The sequence below is a fragment of the Oncorhynchus masou genome, chromosome 18 (assembly GCF_036934945.1).
Source record: "Oncorhynchus masou masou isolate Uvic2021 chromosome 18, UVic_Omas_1.1, whole genome shotgun sequence".
NCBI classification, from domain to species: domain Eukaryota; kingdom Metazoa; phylum Chordata; class Actinopteri; order Salmoniformes; family Salmonidae; genus Oncorhynchus; species Oncorhynchus masou.
The window spans coordinates 51,679,235-51,697,550 of NC_088229.1; the positions used below are offsets into that span (position 1 = coordinate 51,679,235).

The 18,316-nt window shown below is 42.3% G+C and overlaps 1 protein-coding gene across 2 annotated transcripts in view; it reads left to right on the top strand.

Moving 5' to 3' along the window:
* The window catches only part of LOC135504778 (protein FAM117A-like), a 33,568-nt gene that overhangs the window by 5,300 nt on the left and 9,952 nt on the right, over nt 1-18,316 (top strand). For both annotated transcript variants that reach the window (XM_064923634.1, XM_064923635.1), the window contains exons 4-5: nt 10,083-10,169; nt 15,883-16,008. In XM_064923634.1, the coding sequence (XP_064779706.1) occupies nt 10,083-10,169; nt 15,883-16,008 (213 nt within the window). The remainder of the gene's footprint in view (nt 1-10,082; nt 10,170-15,882; nt 16,009-18,316) is intronic.

Sequence of the window (18,316 nt, forward strand, 5' to 3'; positions counted from 1 at the left end):
CCCATGAACACTGTGACCTCAATCATTCTTCAATGGAAGAAGTTTGGAACCACCAAGACTTCCTAGAGCTGGCAACCTGGCCAAACTGAGCAATCGGGGGAGAAGTGCCTTTGTAAGGGAGGTGACCAGGAACCCGATGGTCACTCTGACAGAGCTCCACGGTTTCTCTGTGGCGATGGGTGAACCTTCCAGAAGGACAACCATCTCTGCAGCACTCCAATCAGGCCTTTATAGTAGAGTGGCTAGACGGAAGCCCCTCAGTAAAAGGCACATGACAGGCCTCTATGAGTTTGCCAAAAGGCACCTAAAGTACTCAGACCATGAGAAACAAGATTCTCTAGTCTGATGAAACCAAGATTGAACTCTTTGGCCTGAAAGCGTCACGTCTGGAGGAAACCTGGCACCATCCCTACGTTGGAGCGTGGTGGTGGTGGCAGCATGTTGTGGGGATTTATTTCAGGGACTGAGAGACCAGCCAGGATCGAGGGAAAGATTAATGGAGCAAAGTACAGAGAGATCCTTGATGAAACCTGCTCAGGACCTCAGACCGGGGCAAAGGTTCACCTTCCAACAGGACAACGACCCTAAGCACACAGCCAAGACAATGCAGGAGTGGCTTCGGGACAAGTCTCTGAATGTCCTTCAGTGGTCCAGCCAGAGCCCGGACTTGAACCCAATCGAACATCTCTGGAGATACCTTAAAACAGCTGTGCTGCGATGTTCCCCATCCAACCTGACAGAGCTTGAGGCCCTGCAGAGAAGAATGGGAGAAACTCCCCAACTACAGGTGTTTCAAGCTTGTAGCGTCATACCCAAGAAGACTTGAGGCTGTAATTGCTGACGAAGGCGCTTCAACAATTGTGGGCGGCAGGTAGCCTAGTGGTTAGAGCGTTAGGCCATTAACCGAAAGACTGGTGGATCGAATCCCCGAGCTGATGAGGTAAAAAAATCTGTCGTTCAGCCCCTGAACAAGGCAGTTAACCCACTGTTTCTAGGCAGTCATTGTAAATAATAATTTGTTCTTAACTGGCTTGCCTAGTAAAATAAAGGTAAAACAAACAATGTACTGAGTGAAGGGTGTGAATACTTATGTAACTAATAATATTATGAATATTTTGAATTTGCAAAAATGTCTCAGTTTTTGCTTTGTCGTTGTGGGGCATTATGTGTAGCTTGAGAAATCCATTTTAGGTTAAGGCTGTAAGGTAACAAAATATGGAAAAGTCAAGGGGTCTGAATAATTTCCAAATACACTATGTCATACCTGATAAAAAAATATATACATATATAATACATTCGATACAATCTAGTGTGTGTGTGACGGTGACTTCAGTGGGGGGGGGGGGGGGGGGGGACGACGACAAAACACACAAGTCCCCAAGTCCAGAACAGATTTCGGGAAACTACATGGAACTCTATTCCATATCAAGTTACTCGTGCAAGCAGTAAAATCAGATTATTATTTTAATTTTTTTAAATATCAAACTACATCTTGTGCAACAACATGGTCTGTGAAGAGTCATACACACGCTAGCGAACATGCACTCTACACACGTCAGTAAAGGCTCCTCAGGAGAAAGGAGAGGACCACACTTAAAACATTTAAAAGTTATCCTTTTTAGATCAAACTATACTAAATATATTTGCATGTCACCAATTAATTGATTAAAAGTATTTGCAATGAAGATCTACAGTAGCCTCAACAGCACTAGGGTAGCACTATGGTGTAGTTAGAGGACAGATAGCTTCCGTCCTCCTCTGGGTACATTGACTTCAATACAAAATCTAGGAGGCTCATGTTTCTCACCCCCTTACATAGACTTACACAGTAATTATGACAACTTCCAGAGGATGTCCTTCAACCTATCAGAGCTCTTGCAGCATGAAATGACGTTGTCCACCTAATCAAAGGATCAGAGAATGAATCTAGTACTGAAAGCATAAGCTACAGCTAGCTAGCACTGCAGTGCATAAAATGTGGTGAGTATTTGACTCAAAGAGAGAGAATAATTGAACAGTTTTGAACTCTTATTTCTTCCAAAATGAAGAAGCGAGATTTCATCACTTTTTTTAGTTTTACTTATGTATAGCAAATGCAGCTAGCTATGTTAACTAGCTGGCTATGACTATCCAACACAACAGTGGAACTCTTCCAAGTCGAGGTAAGCTTTTTGTTTTACAAATTTATTGCCACTGGGGCCTGCCTGTGTAAATGCTAATCTGCTTACTGACTACACGGTAACGTTACTGCATAATTGTATCGGGTTTACTAACTCGTTAGTTCTATTAGCTATGTTGACTATGATTTTACTTTAGCTAATATGGTGATGATGTAGGCTGTCTGTAGTGGTTATGATATGGTTTGGCTTGGAAAGGTTTTTTCGCCTGGTCGCATTAAGTCCTCAAGCGAAGGGAAAAGGTGAGCAGAGGAGAGCGCATAAATGCGAGAAGTAATACAACTCGGCTGCTATGAAAGTGAACCGTTTACGTGTGATCAGGGGTGTATTCATTCTGCCGATTCTGTTGAAAAACTATTTTTAAACGGAAGGAAATGAAACGGGGATTAACATACCTGAATTTGTCCATTAGGAACACTTGTTTCTATTGGACAACTTAAACGGCACCAACCGACACGGACACGAATATTGTTGTATGGTGGTATTATACATTTTTTGTATTGTAGATATGTAGTTGTCTAATAATATATGATCTACTGTAATTTATTTTATTTATTTTTTGTGTGATGTAAGTTCCTTGACGTGCTTGGCCCCAGGAAGAGTAGCTGCTGTAAAAAAAATGTTTTAAAAAACCCCGGCTACATTGCCCCCCTAATCTGATAGTGGTAGTGTGGTGGCAGATGCCTTATCTCCCTTATGGCTCAGCTCAGGTGCCTACATAGTACATATAGCATAGACATACATTTACACACACACAGTACATACAGTATAGATATACATTTACACACACACACACACACACACGTCAGCTCAGATTTAGACAGGCAGTCCACTAATTGATGTTTTGACTTATCAGATCAACTTTGAAAAAGATGTGAAAAGGTCTCATCTGATTGGTCAAAAGACCAATTAGTGGAAAAAAATGTCAGAATTGGGCTGCCTGTGTGAACGCAGCCAGAGGCCCAGCTCTGGAGCCTCATCAGCAGCAGATTTGATTTAGAATAGAAAATGAATGTTTACGCAACAAATGTTAGTTCAACTAAAATGTGTACTTTCAGAGAGCATGTATCTAGATGCGTATCTAATCGTCCCTAATGTTCATGTCTGTGTTGAGTTTCTAGTAGATAGATCTTGTGGTTCAGGAGTGAATAGAATAATTAATGGGGGAAAATAACATAATTTGCAATTAACTCTGCAACTCATCCAACTATTGACTTTTTCACAACTGTGAGCATTTCTGCTCCAAAACGCATACAACCAAGATATACACTGCTCAAAAAAATAAAGGGAACACTTAAACACAATGTAACTCCAAGTCAATCACACTTCTGTGAAATCAAACTGTCCACTTGGGAAGCAACACTGATTGACAATAGATTTCACATGCTGTTGTGCAAATGGAATAGACAACAGGTGGAAATTATAGGAAATTAGCAAAACACCCCCAATGAAGGAGTGGTTCTGCAGGTGGGGACCACAGACCACTTCTCAGTTCCTATGCTTCCTGGCTGTTGTTTTGGTCACTTGTGAATGCTGGCAGTGCTTTCACTCTAGTGGTAGCATGAGATGGAGTCTACAACCCACACAAGTGGCTAAGGTAGTGCAGCTCATCCAGGATGGCACTCAATGCCAGCTGTGGCAAGAAGGTTTGCTGTGTCTGTCAGCGTAGTGTCCAGAGCATTGAGGTGCTACCAGGAGACAGGCCAGTACATCAGGAGACGTGGAGGAGGTCGTAGCAGGGCAACAAACCAGCAGCAGGACCGCTTCCTCCACCTTTGTGCAAGGAGGAGCAGGAGGAGCACTGCCAGAGCCCTGCAAAATGACCTCCAACAGGCCACAAATGTGCATGTGTCTGCTCAAACGGTCAGTAACACTCCATGAGGGTGGTATGAGGGCCCGACGTCCACAGGTGGGGGTTGTGCTTACAGCCCAACACCGTGCAGGACGTTTGGCATTTGCCAGAGAACACCAAGATCGCCACTGGCGCCCTGTGCTCTTCACGGATGAAAGCAGGTTCACACTGAGCACATGTGACAGTCTGGAGAACGTTCCGTGGAGAACGTTCTGCTGCCTGCAACATCTTCCAGCATGACCGGTTTGGCGGTGGGTCAGTTATGGTGTGGGGTGGCATTTCTTTGGGGGGCCGCACAGCCCATGTGCTCGCCAGAGGTAGCCTGACTACCATTAGGTACCGAGATGAGATCCTCAGACCCCTTGTGAGACCATATGCTGGTGCGGTTGGCCCTGGGTTCCTCCTAATTCAAGACAATGCTAGACCTCATGTGGCTGGAGTGTGTCAGCAGTTCCTGCAAGAGGAAGGCATTGATGCTATGGACAGGCCCGCCCGTTCCCCAGACCTGAATCCAATTGAGCACATCTGGGACATCATGTCTCGCTCCATCCACCAACGCCACGTTGCACCACAGACTGTCCAGGAGTTGGCGGATGCTTTAGTCCAGGTCTGGGAGGAGATCCCTCAGGAGACCATCCGCCACCTCATCAGGAGCATGCCCAGGCGTTGTAGGGAGGTCATACAGGCACGTGGAGGCCACACACACACTACTGAGCCTCATTTTGACTTGTTTTAAGGACATTACATCAAAGTTGGATCAGCCTGTAGTGTGGTTTTCCACTTTACTTTTGAGTGTGACTCCAAATCCAGACCTGCATGGGTTGATAAATTTGATTTCCATTGTGTGATTTTTGTTGTCAGCACATTCAACTATGTAAAGACAAAATAATTTAATAATAATATTTCATTCATTCAGATCTAGGATGTTATTTTAGTGTTCCCTTAAAGGATATTCCATTCTGAAACACTCATATTTAACAGCAACTGTATTCAAATCCACTCATTTGAAGGGGTGTCCACAAATATAGAGGAAGGTGAGTTTCCAATGACATCATGCCTACTCATAATTTAAAATCACATGATGCACATCAATGATTTCATTGATAACACTTATCTTCCTAAATGTTTTACCACAAAACATAGAAACGTGCCATTTTCACATGATGATTTAATGTTCTCAATCTGAGTGGAAACATTTTCAAGAAACATGTTTTGGTTTATTTCATAATCATAATTTGAGTTTTGTGTAAAAAAAAAAAATAAAATTGTACTGCTCTTTTTGGGGCGTTAGTCTAGCAGTTAAGAGTGTTGGGCCAGTAACAGAAAGGTCAATGGTTCGAATACCGAGCCAACTAATTGCTCCTGTAAGTCACTCCAAATAAGTGTCTGCTAAATGACTAAATTGAATGTGAGCAATGAGTGTGGGTTTTCTGATAATGTTTAGGGAGCACGCATAGAAGTACCTGGCCTGCTCCGCGCAAATGTAGGAAAGTGCTCAATTGAGTGTCTGATTTGTCTAAACTCACCATGTCCACCACTAATAAACTAAGTCAACAAAGTTTTGTTTTTCAACATCCATTACGAATAGGTCCCTCACAGTATCTGAAAAGTCTCTCAAATACTCTCCCGGCTTCGATAATCACCAAGCCTCAGTGTGAGAGCAAAATATCATGATCTGATGATCCCATATGTCCAGTGGAAAGGTCATAAAATACCTGAAATGTTTCCCTTGTGCACAAATAGCTGTCTGTCCCAAGCTCATTGGCAAGGGAAACTGAGCCCCCGGAATAGGCTAGTTAAATCAATGTTGCAAGTTCCATGGCATTCGGGCTGGATCCATTTGATACAATGTTGTCACTTCGCTAGAGGGCTGGATAAGTTTGATACGTTGCACTTCAGTAGTGATGGCTCAAGTCAAGACAGATGGATAGAAAGGGAGGCAGACAGGCGGAGTAGAGAGATGAATTCGAATGAAAGAACCTGAATGTTCATCAATATTTTCTAGTGTTTTTTATTTTATTTGTCAGAGTTAGGCTTATGTATTTTACTTAGTTGACAATGGAATTCATAGCCTATAGGCCAATGCAGCAGTAGGCTTATCTCTGAGTTCCATACGCACATTTCTTTACACCGAGATCCATCGGCAGCTATCAAGAGTTTGGTGCTCTCACATTAGTTACATTTTTACTTTCAGATTTTTATCATATTAATTCAGATTTTTATGATTAACCACAACAATAATTTTGAGAAACAAAACTGTTATTGAAAGTAAACTGTTCCACAAATGTTCGTATGAAAATCATAACTAAGAAATAGGTTAAAATATCTGAGATTCTCACGTGGCCCATTGTGTTATTGGGCTATATCAACCAATAGGGTTGACATATACTGAATAAAAGCAACATGTACAGTGTTGGTCCCATGTTTCATGAGCTGAAATAAAAGATCCCATAAATTTTACATAAGCACAAAAAGCTTATTTCTCAAATGTTGTTTACATGTTAGTTAGCATTTCTCCTTTGCAAAGAAAATCCATCCAACTGATGGGTGTGGCATATTAAAAAGCTGATTAAACAGCATGATCATTACACAGGTACACCTTGTGCTGGGGACTGTAAAAGACAAAGAAAATAATGTTTTTGTCACATCACAATGCCACAGATGTCTAGTTTTGAGGGAGTGTGCAGTTGGCATGCTGACTGCAGGAATGTCCACCAGAGCTGTTGCCAGAGAACTGAGTGGTCACTTCTCTACAATAAGCTCCCTCTAACATAATTTTAGAGAATTTGTTAGTAAGTCCAACTAGCCTCACTTCCGGCTTCTTCACCTGCGGGATGGTCTGAGACAAGCCACACGGACAGCTGATGAAACTGCGTTTCCACAACCTAAGAATGTCTGCACAAATGGTTAAAACCGTCTCGGGAAGCTCATCTGCATGCTTGTTGTCCTCACCAGGGTCTTGACCTTACTGCAGTTCGGCATCTTAACCGACTTCAGTGGGCAAATGCTCACCTTCGATGGCCAATGGAACGCTGGAGAAGTGTGCTCTTCACAGATGAATCTCGGTTTCAACTGTTGACACTGTGTATGGCGTCGTGTGGGCAAGCAGTTTAAGAGTGCCCCATGGTGGGGTTATGGTTTGGGCAGGCATAAGCTACGGACAACGAACACAATTGCTTTTTATCCATGCCAATTTGAATGCCCAAAAATACCTTTATGATATCCTGAGGCCCATTGTCGCGCCATTCATTCTCCACCATCACCTCATATTTCAGCATAATACACGGCCCCATGTCGCAAGGATCTGTACACAATTCCTGAAAGCTGAAAATGTCCTAGTTCTTCTATTGCCTGCATACTCACCAGCCATGTCACCAGTTTGAGCATGTTTGGATCGACATGTACGACAGCGTGTTTCAGTTCCCACCAATATCCAGCAACTTCGACCAGCCATTGAAGAGTAGGACAACATTCCACATGCCACAATCAACAGACTGATCCACTCTATGTGAAGGAGATGTCACGCTGCATTAGGCAAATGGTGGTCACACCAGATGCTGACTGGTGTTCTGACCCATGCCCCTACCTTTTAAGGTATCTGTGACCAACAGATGCATATCTGTATTCATTTCAATTGACTGATTTCCTAATGAATCTTTGAAATTGTTGTGTTTGATCTGTTTTGTTCAGTGTAGTATGGAAATGTTGAAGTGAAATATAGGAGACTGAACACTTGACTTGAGCCACATTTTGCATAACTTTCAGGAGTGGGATGATTTGCAAGCAGAGTGAAATGCATGTCGTATTTATTTCCAGTCCATGTCTAAACTATAGCCTACCATATGGAAGTTAAAGACAACTTCTCCACCCATGTAGCATAGTATACAGGCTATTTAATTGAGTCCACACACAGTTGAAGTCGGGAAGTTTACATACACCTTAGCCAAATGCATTTAAACTTAGTTTTTCACAATTCCTGACATTTAATCCTAGTAAAAATTCCCTGTCTTAGTTAGGATCACCACTTTATTTTAAGAATGAAATGTCAGAATAATAGCAGAGAATTATTTCTGCTTTTATTTCATTGCATTCCCAGTGGGTCAGAAGTTTACATACACTCAATTTTGGTAGCATTGTCTTTGAATTGTTCAACTTGGGTCAAACATTTTGTGTAGCCTTCCACAAGCTTCCCACAATGACTTGGGTGACTTTTGGCCCATTCATCCAGAGCTGGTGTAACTGAGTCAGGTTTGTATAGGCCTCCTTGCTCGCACACGCTTTTTCATTTCTGCCCACATTTTCTATAGGATTGAGATCAGGGCTTTGATGGCCACTCCAATACCTTGACTTTGTTGTCCTTAAGCCATTTTGCCGCAACTTTGGAAGTATGCTTGGGGTCATTGTCCATTTGGAAGACCCATTTGCGACCAAGCTTTAATTTCCTGACTGATGTCTTGAGATGTTGCTTCAATATATCCACATACTTTTCCTACCTCGTGATGCTATATTTTGGGGAAGTGCACCAGTCCCTCCTGCAGCAAAGCACCCCCTCAACATGATGCTGCCACCCCGTGCTTCACGGTTGGGATGGTGTTCTTCGGCTTGCAGGCCTCCCCCTTTTTCCTCCAAAAATAACGATGGTCATTATGGCCAAAGAGATCTATTTTTGTTTCATCAGACTGGGGACATTTTTCTAAAGTACAATCTTTGTCCCCATGTGCAGTTATAAACCGTAGTCTGAATTGTTTTAGGTTTTGGAGCAGTGGCTTCCTTGCTGAGCAGCCTTTTGGGTTTTGTCGATATAGGACTTGTTTTACTGTGGATATAGATACTTTTGTACCTGTTTCCTCCAGCATCTTCACAAGGTCCTTTGCTGTTGTTCTGGGATTGATTTGCACTTTTTGCACCATGGTACGTTCATCTCTAGGAGACATAACACGTCTCCTTCCTGAGCGGTATGAAGGCTGCGTGGTCCCATGGTGTTTATACTTGCGTACTATTGTTTGTACAGATGAACGTGGTACCTTCAGCCATTTGGAAATTGCTCCCAAGGATGAACCAGATTTGTGGAGGTCTACAATTCTTTTTGTGGTGTCTTGGCTGATTTTTTTTTATTTTTTTTTTTTTTGCATCGAGGCACTGAGTTTGAAGGTAGGCCTTGAAATACATCCACAGGTACACCTCCAATTGACTCAAATGATATCAATTAGCCTTTCAGAAGCTTATAAAGCCAAGCTGTTTGAAGGTACAGTCAACTTGGTGTATGTAAACTTCTGACCCATTGGAATTGTGACACAGTGAAATAATCTGTCTGTAAACAATTGCTGGAAATATTACTTGTGTCATGCACGAAGTAGATGTCCTAACCGACTTGCCGAAACTAAAGTTTGCTAACAAGAAATTTGTAGACTGGTTGAAAAACTAGTTTTAATTACACCATCCTCAGTGTATGTCAACTTCTGACTTCAACTGTATAGTCACTCCTGATCTCGCCCGACCAACAAAGACAAGGGTAGGCTACTGAATGTAAATCAGCAAGAATTAGGCTTTGAGTTTGAATGTTGCTACAGTTGCTTTTAATACAATAGATAACAAATAACCTACAAAACAAAGAACTAATCAAAATAATCTTGCATAACTTTGATGGGAGCAGGACAATTTGCAGGCAGACTCAAATGTGTTATCAATATTTATTTCCAGTCAATGTCGGAGCCTAAACTATAGCCTAACATATTTAAAAAGTTAATTTCCATAGAAAGACAACTGCGTGTGTTAGTCCGCCCATGCGTATAGCCTACAGGCAATTTTAATTGAGACCAAGCCTAGGTGCATTTTATCTCACACACCCAACATGAGAGCAGAGGTAGGCTACTGAACTTGAAACAGAATAAGTGATGAGAGTTTGAATAGTGCGACAGAGAGGATTTTAAAACAATAGATAATGCTTACAAAACAGACAACCATTCTAAAATAATCCATGGGAATGCAGCTCTTACAGCCTTAGAGACTGTTTTGTGTTTTGAGGTTGACTGACACTACTCTGCCTGTCACAGTTTGCCAAGCTGAAACACCTGCTGCAAAGGTCCGAAAAGGTCCGCCACCACTACCTTCAAGGCAGCTACTCCCCAGGCACCACACAGGTATGACTCCCACACTCCACCATTGGTGATCTTTGTCCTGCATCTGCTCACTTCATTTATAATTGGTCCAAATGTATGTATTTTATTATGTATTATGAACTTAGTATTCTAGACGAGTGTAAGACTTCTCTTATTGGAGTCAAACACCGAGTATACAAAACATTAACACCTGCTCTTTCCATGACAAACCGCTTCTAGGCCATCAGACTGTTAAATAGTCATCAATAACCGGCCTCCTCCCAGTACCCTGCCCTGAACTTTAGTCACTGTCACTAGCTGGCTACCACCCTGTTATTCTACCATGCACCTTAGAGGCTGCTACTCCTATGCACATAGTCATGGATGCAAATATATAGAAATTAAAAACATAGCTTAATTGCATAAGAATTCAGACCCTTTGCAATGAGACTCGGAATTGAGCTCGAGTTCATTGTGTTTCAATTGATCATCCTTGATGTTTCTACAACTTGATTTTAGTCCACCTGTGGTAAATTCAATGATTGGACATGATTTTGGAAAGGCACACACCTGTCTATATAAGGTTCCACAGTTCACAGTGCATGTCATAGCAAAAACCAAGCCATGAGGTCAAGGAATTGTCCGTAGAGCTTCGAGACAGGATTGTGTCGATGCAAAGTTCTGGGGAACGGTACCAAATCATTTCTGCAACGTTGAATGTTCCCAAGAACACAGTGGCCTCCATTCTTCAATGTAAGAAGTTTGGAACCACCTAGACTCCTCCAAGAGCTGTCCGCCCGGCCAAACTGAGCAATTGGGGGAAAAGGGCCTTGGTCAAGGAGGTGACCAAGACCCCAATGGTCACTCTGACAGAGCTCCAGAGTTCCTCTGTGGAGATGGGAGAACCTTCCAGAAGGACAACCATCTCTGCAGCAGTCCACCAATTAGGCCTTTATGGTAGAGTGGCCAGACGGAAGCCACTCCTCAGTAAAAGGCACATGACCGCCTGCTTGGAGTTTGCCAAAAGGCACCTAAAGGACTCTGACCATGAGAAACAAGATTCTCTGGTCTGAAGATCCTTGATGAAAACCTGCTCAGGACCTGGGGAGAAGGTTCATCCAACAGGACAACGACCCTAAGCACACAGCAAAGATGATGCAGGGGAAGCTTTTGGACAAGTTTCTGAATGTCCTTCAGTGGTCCAGCCAGAGCCCGGGCTTGAACCTCTCTGGAGAGACCTAAAAATAACTGTGTAGTGACGCTCCCCATCCAACCTGAGACCTTGAGGTTCTGTAGAGAAGAATGTGGGAAACTCCCCAAATACATGTGTGCCACGCTTGTAGCGTCATACCGAAGAAGACTCAAGGCTGTAATCGCTACCAAGGGTGCTTCAACAAAGTACTGCATAAAGGGTCTGAATACTTAAGTGATATTTAAGTTTTTTTTATTTTTGTGTCATCTGTTTCGCTTTGTGATTATGGGGTATTGTGTGTAGATTGATATGGGGGGGGGGGGTCGATTTAATACATTTTAGCATAAGGCTGTAACTTAACAAAATGTGGAAAAAGTCAAGCGGTCAATACTTTCCGAATGCAGTGTAAATTAAATGAGTCATTCCATGGATCATTTATCTTAAAACAGTTCCTTATGTCAGCTTCTATATGTCAGCTTAGACCCAGTCTTCAGAATTAAAGAAGGATTTTTAAGCCGTGAGACAATTGAGGCATGGATAAGGTGAAGGGGCAAGACAAAAGCTTTTAGTGCCCTTGAAAGGGTCAAGAACTGCAAAGCTGCTGGGTTTTTCACACAAGTTTCTCGTGTATCAAGAATGGTCCACCATCCGCACGACATCCAGCCAACTTGACACAACTGTGGGAAGCATTGGTGTCCACATGGGCCAGCATCCCTCTGGAAAGCTTTCAAAACCTTGTAGAGTCCATGCCCTGATGAATTGAGGGTGTTATGAGGGCAAAAGTGGGGGGTAAAACCTATTTTAGGATGGTGTTCCTAATGTTTGGTATACTCAGTGTTAAAATAAAGAAATACAAAAATGTATACTTTTTAAAAAATATACTAAAGTAAACATATTCTGGTCCCGGTTAATGTGCACATTTTGTCCAGCCACTCAATCAATGCAAACTTTTTTTCAAGCCATATATATATATAAATATAAAATATTTTTGGACTTATAAATTAATGCTCTTCACCCATTGATTCTTCCAGAATATAACTTATAAATGCCTCGTGAGCTTACTTCAACTGTTGTACCCCATCAGAACCCAAAATATAAGCTTGTTTTACTCCGATGTTTGTAAACAAAGTAAATTAAATGAAAATGTAGCCTCATGGTAGAAACAATCATTTTGATATGATGGATGGTCAGTCCTTGCATCCATAGCTCAGTCTATGCATTTAATTGTGGTTACATTTATCCAGCCCCATACCAGATTTTTACAGAAACCGGAGCGGTGGACCACACAGTCAATAAGCAAAGCAGCATATCAGAGGAAGTGAATCAAATTAGCCGACTAGTGAAGCAACAGGAAAGTGACGATATCACTACCTACTTCTGCTTTCTGCACCAGCTGTGGAACACACTGTTTCCTATGCTAGCCTGTAGAAGTGGGTTGTGTTCATTAGGGCACACAGCCCCAAAAATGTTTTAAACGTTTTGCAACAAATTAAAATGAGCATTTCTTAATGGTCATGCCCAGCTAGTATAGCCCTGTTTTCAGTCTTGTTTTCTTTAGTTTGAAGATGCACGATACTCATCGGTTCCCAGTGCAGATGTTTTAAGATACGAGTGAATCAGTCCGCTGGAGCCCAAACTGTACCATGCATCAGTCAGAAAACCCATTCAAAAGTTACGAATTGTCAGTTCCCAAATTAGTTTTGCTCATATTACTTTCTTTCTACCTTCTTAAAATACCTAATAATTTATAACTGATGCTCCCTCTCTTTCAGTGTTAAAATAAGCATGTAACTGCATTGACATTTGTGGGAAAAAAGCCAAAAAACTATTCTAAAATTCAACAAGAGATGAAGATCCATCAGATATTAACTGAATTATAATACATAAAATATTTTACTACTAGGGAATTTGGTGGGAATTCAGCTATTACATTTGTCAAATAGCATTTTTTTCTTCTAAATGCACTACTGCATACATTCTTATTGTATATTTATACACGTCTTTAGTTTAACATATATTGGTGTATTTGCATATATAAATACATTAACATAAATGGGTGGAACAGGGCTACAACCATCCAACTCTCTGTCTACCCTACCTGAATTCACCTGTGCTGTCTAGACTGCCTCTAATTACTATTGTCACGTGCTCTTTCGTAACTCAACTGAGGTGTCAATAACAGGATACCCTCAGATTAAAAATCAACACGCTCGACACATACTCCACATTGTTTGCAAGATCAGACATATCACTAATCCAAATGTTTTAGTTTCGGAAGTTGCTTTCGATTCAGCGCATCTAATTTGTAAACATTTCAACTGTACTGAATGATAACTTTTTTCAATTGCACAAAATGGACACCCATCAAAATAAGTTGTCTTCACTTTCTTGTGATGTAGGTGCGTTAAATCCCAGATCAAGTTTTAGCGTTTCTTAGATACAACAAAAGAGAATGTATTCCATTGAGCCCATTTTGTTTTTTTGACAGGTCATTACAAACATTTCTTCTAATGTTAACGGGGAAAAATGACAGGCACAAGCAAGAGTATGAACGAGTCACAGAAGAAAAATTAAAGCAATCAATCAGCGAGATTTAAGTGACAAGTGGAATTTGATTCCATCAAACACAGGAAATGGATGGATATAGTAGACAGATCCTCAGGTGGGTGGGGCATGCGCGTTGCTATGCTGATCTGTAAGACATTTTGCATGCCGAACAACCCCAGGCAGTATCGGTAGCCTAACTGTGCTGCGCGGCATGTTCAGCATTCAAATGGCTTGAGCAATATTAGGCTTTATTAGTTGAGATGCAACCAATGTAATTTGATAGGTTAGTTATCAAATGCACTGTTAAAAAATGTTTTACCCGAATACAATTAAGGTACCGGAGACGACTCATCTGGCTATAGCCTACCTGCTAATCGGGGCTTACATTAGATTTAATTTCTATTAAGTTTCACCAGCAGTTTTGTTTTACAAAATCTGTATATGGTCATTTTTAGATATACAGGGTAAAGTTGAAAATTTCATGACAAGGACAGCAATCACTTGTGTTCCCCCCAAAAACCGATAGTGGAGTAGAAGATGCCCACTAGTCTCCTTGATGGCTTAGCTCAGGTGACTGCATACACCATAGTCATATACATAATTTACACACACTGCTAAGTCAGCTCAGACAGATCCAGCTCAGAGGCCCAGCTCATGAGCTCAATTTGCAGATTTTCATTTGGAATTGAAAATGTATGTCTTGGCCTCCTGGGTGGCGAAGTGGTTAAGGGCGCTGTACTGCAGCGCCAGCTGTGCTACCAGAGACTCTGGGTTCGCGCCCAGGCTCTGTCGTAACCGGCCGTGACCGGGAGGTCCGTGGGGCGACGCACAATTAGCCTAGCGTCGTCCGGGTTTGGGAGGGTTTGGCCGGTAGGGAAATCCTTGTCTCATCGGGCTCCAGCGACTCCTGTGGCGGGCCGGGCGCAGTGCGCGCTAACCAAGGTTGCCAGGTGCACCGTGTTTCCTCCGACACATTGGTGTGGCTGGCGGTTGGGTTGGATGGAGCTGTGTTAAGAAGCAGTGCGGCTTGGTTGGTTTGTGTATCGGAGGACACTTGACTTTCAACCATAGTCTCTCCCGAGCCTGTGCGGGAGTTGTAGCAATGAGACAAGAGACCACGAAAAAGGGGTAAAATTAAAAATAATAATAATAAAGAAAATGTATGTCTTTATTCAACAAATGTTATGCACCGAACTAATTTGTTCCTCTAATCAAACCGCATCTAATCATTTTAAACAAAAAAATATATTTTCTGTAGCCCATGGATCTAGATACGAGTCGAATAGTCTTGAAAGGGAAAGATACACAATGAACATGACCCTTCTATAGGCCTTCAACCCATATGCACTGCATTATCGTCATTGTGCAAGAAGAGAAGGAAGTATGGGCCAATACACACTCCAGAAATAGGCCTACTCTCATCAAAACATATGAAGACTAGAAATAAGCACAGTAATAGTTATAATGCATTGTAAAATATATCAAACCTGGGTTCAAATGGAAAATTGCTATCTTTCAAATTCTGAGTGTTTGCTTGAGCTTGCCTATTGCCGGATAGGCTGGATTTGTACTTTTGGTATGGTTCCATTGCTCTAGGTTAACTCACTCAAGCACAGCTAAAGCTTTGACCGATTTCCACTACTAGGCTTATTTAAACCTGGGTTCTTAATTTCCTTACATTTCCAAAGTTTAGTCACTAACTGATAACTCTGAGGATGTGTACTGGGAGCGATATGTCATTTTAATGTGCTTTATCTGTTTGCGCATGTGTGTGTCCATACTTGCGTGTTGCAAGTGTCTGTTTGGCGTACCTATGCCCTACGCTTGCTTGTTTGTCTATGCCAATGTTTTGTTTACTCTATGCATTGCACATACATTATGAATGTGTACTTTATGTCCTACTGTATTGTTCTGTTGTCTCATTTTTACTGTAGTCTTCCACTGATTGTCAGTCAATTTTGAAGTATGAATTCAATTTATTAAATCAGTTGATGCCTCTATTGCTTTCTCCCCCAGCCTATCCCACCTATCCCACCCACACCCCTGTACAAGCTAACCCCTCGTCTGCGCCGTAGCGTGGAGGGCCTCAACCAGGAGCTGGAGGGCATGTTCGTGTGCCAGCCGCCCCACCACCAGTGCTGGGTAAGACATTTAGATTGTGCTAATTTCCATTGCAGCCCTACAATACTCACTCCTCAAGGGAAATCTATTCTTGATATTGCGATTATCCATCTCGTTATCTTACCTGTTTTCCTGAATTAGTTCTTAGTTTAAAAATAAATATATATTTCACCCCCTTTTTCTCCCCAATTTCGTGATATACAAATGTGATCCTATTACGATCTTGTCTCATTGCTGCAACTGTGAAGCTTGAGTCATGCCTTCTCCGCCAAACCGCACTCCTTAACACCTGCCCGCTTAACCCGGAAACCAGCCGCACCAATGTGTCGGAGAAAACACTGTTTAACTGGCAACACAAGTCAGCGTGCATGTGCCTGGCCTGCTGCATTAGTGACATCCCGGTCGGCCAGACCCTCCCCTAACCCGGACGACGCTTGTGCACCGCCTCATGCTTCTCCCGGTGGCGGTTGGCTGCCTGGGATCAAACCTCGGTTGTTGGTGATCAGGCTGTTGACACTGTTCTGTCGTCGGCAAACTTAATGGTGTTAGTTATGCATGGCAATGCAGTCATGGGTGAACAGGGAGTACAGGAGGGGACTGAGCATGCACCCCTGTGTTGCCCCCGTGTTAAATATCAGCGTGGCAGATGTGTTACCTACCTTACCACCTGGGGGCGGCCCGCCAGGAAGCCCAGGATCCAGTTGCAGAGGGAGGTATTTAGTCCCAGGGTGCTTAGTGCCTTCAAAGCTCATCACTAAACTATCTGTCACTTCAAGAGTTGTTTCAACAGGTTTGCAGAAAATCTCAATCCAAAACAGAATGTTTAAATATAGCTGCAAGTAGCAATAAGAGGTGCTGGCTTATGTGCAGGCTGAGAGGAAGCATGGCAGCATTATACACAATTCTAAACAAAGATGCCATTTTCTAATCTTTGGATGTATTGCTTTTCTCAAATGTACTAGAGACAGGCATGCCTAACATACATTCTGAGTTTGGAGTTCATGAGAACATTTATTTGATAATCTTGTATTAAACAAATCAATCAATATTTGAGATTCTTCAAATAGCCACCCTTTGCCTTGATGACAGCTTTGCACACTCTTGGCATTCTCTCAATCAGCTTTGAGGTACTCATCTGGAATGCATTTCAATTAATAGGTCTGCCTTGAGTTAATTTGTGGAATTTCTTTCGTCAATGCATTTGAGCCAATCAGTTGTGTTGTGACGGGGGTGATAGCCCTATTTGGTAAAAGACCAAGTCCATATTATGGGAAGAACAGCTCAAATTAGCAAAGAGAGATGACAGTCCATCATTACTTTAAGACATGAACATCAGTCAATACAGAACACTTTAAGTTTCTTCAAATGCAGTCGCAAAAAACTGGCTCGTGAGGACCGCCACAGGAAAGGAAGACCCTGCTGCACAGGATAAGTTCATTAGTTACCAGCCTCAGAAATTGCAGCCCAAATAAATTATTCATAGGTCAAGTAACAGACGCATCTCAACATCAACTGTTCAGAGGAGACTGTGAATCAGGCCTGCATGGTCGAATTGCTGCAAAGAATCCACTACTCAAGGACACCACTAAGAAGAAGAGACTTGCTTGGGCCAAGAAACACAAGCAATAGACATTAGACTGGTGGAAATCTGTCCTTTTGGTCTGATGAGCCCAAATTTGAGATTTTTGGTTCCGTCCGCCATGTCCTTGAGATGTTTTTTTTGACAGGTCACAAGTGACAGGTCACATCATCAAACACAGGAAATGGATGGATATAGTAGACAGATCCTCAGGTGGGTGGGGCATGCGCGTTGCTATGCTGATCTGTAAGACATTTTGCATGCCGAACAACCCCAGGCAGTATCAGTAGCCTAGTCAAACTGTGCTGCTTGGTGCGCGGCATGTTCAGCATTCGGGGCGGCAGGGTAGCCTAGTGGTTAGAGCGTTGGACTAGTAATCAAAAGGTTGCAAGTTCGAATCCCCGAGCTGACAAGGTACAAATCTGTCGTTCTGCCTCTGAACAGGCAGTTAACCCACTGTTCCTAGGCCGTCATTGAAAATAAGAATTTGTTCTCAACTGACTTGCCTAGTAAAATAAAGGTAAAATTAAAAAAAAAAAAATCAAATGGCTTGAACAATATTAGGCTTTATTAGAGATGCAACCAATGTAATCTGATAGGTTAGTTATCAAATGCACTGTTATTGTCTGTGCAGATTAAGATGGCACGAGGGCTCAACCGTATGTCTCGCATGCTGCGGTCGCACCTAAATGGTTCTTAGTCATAAGACTGGGCGTATAGCTAAGTCACTCAAAGAAAAGTTTGCATCAG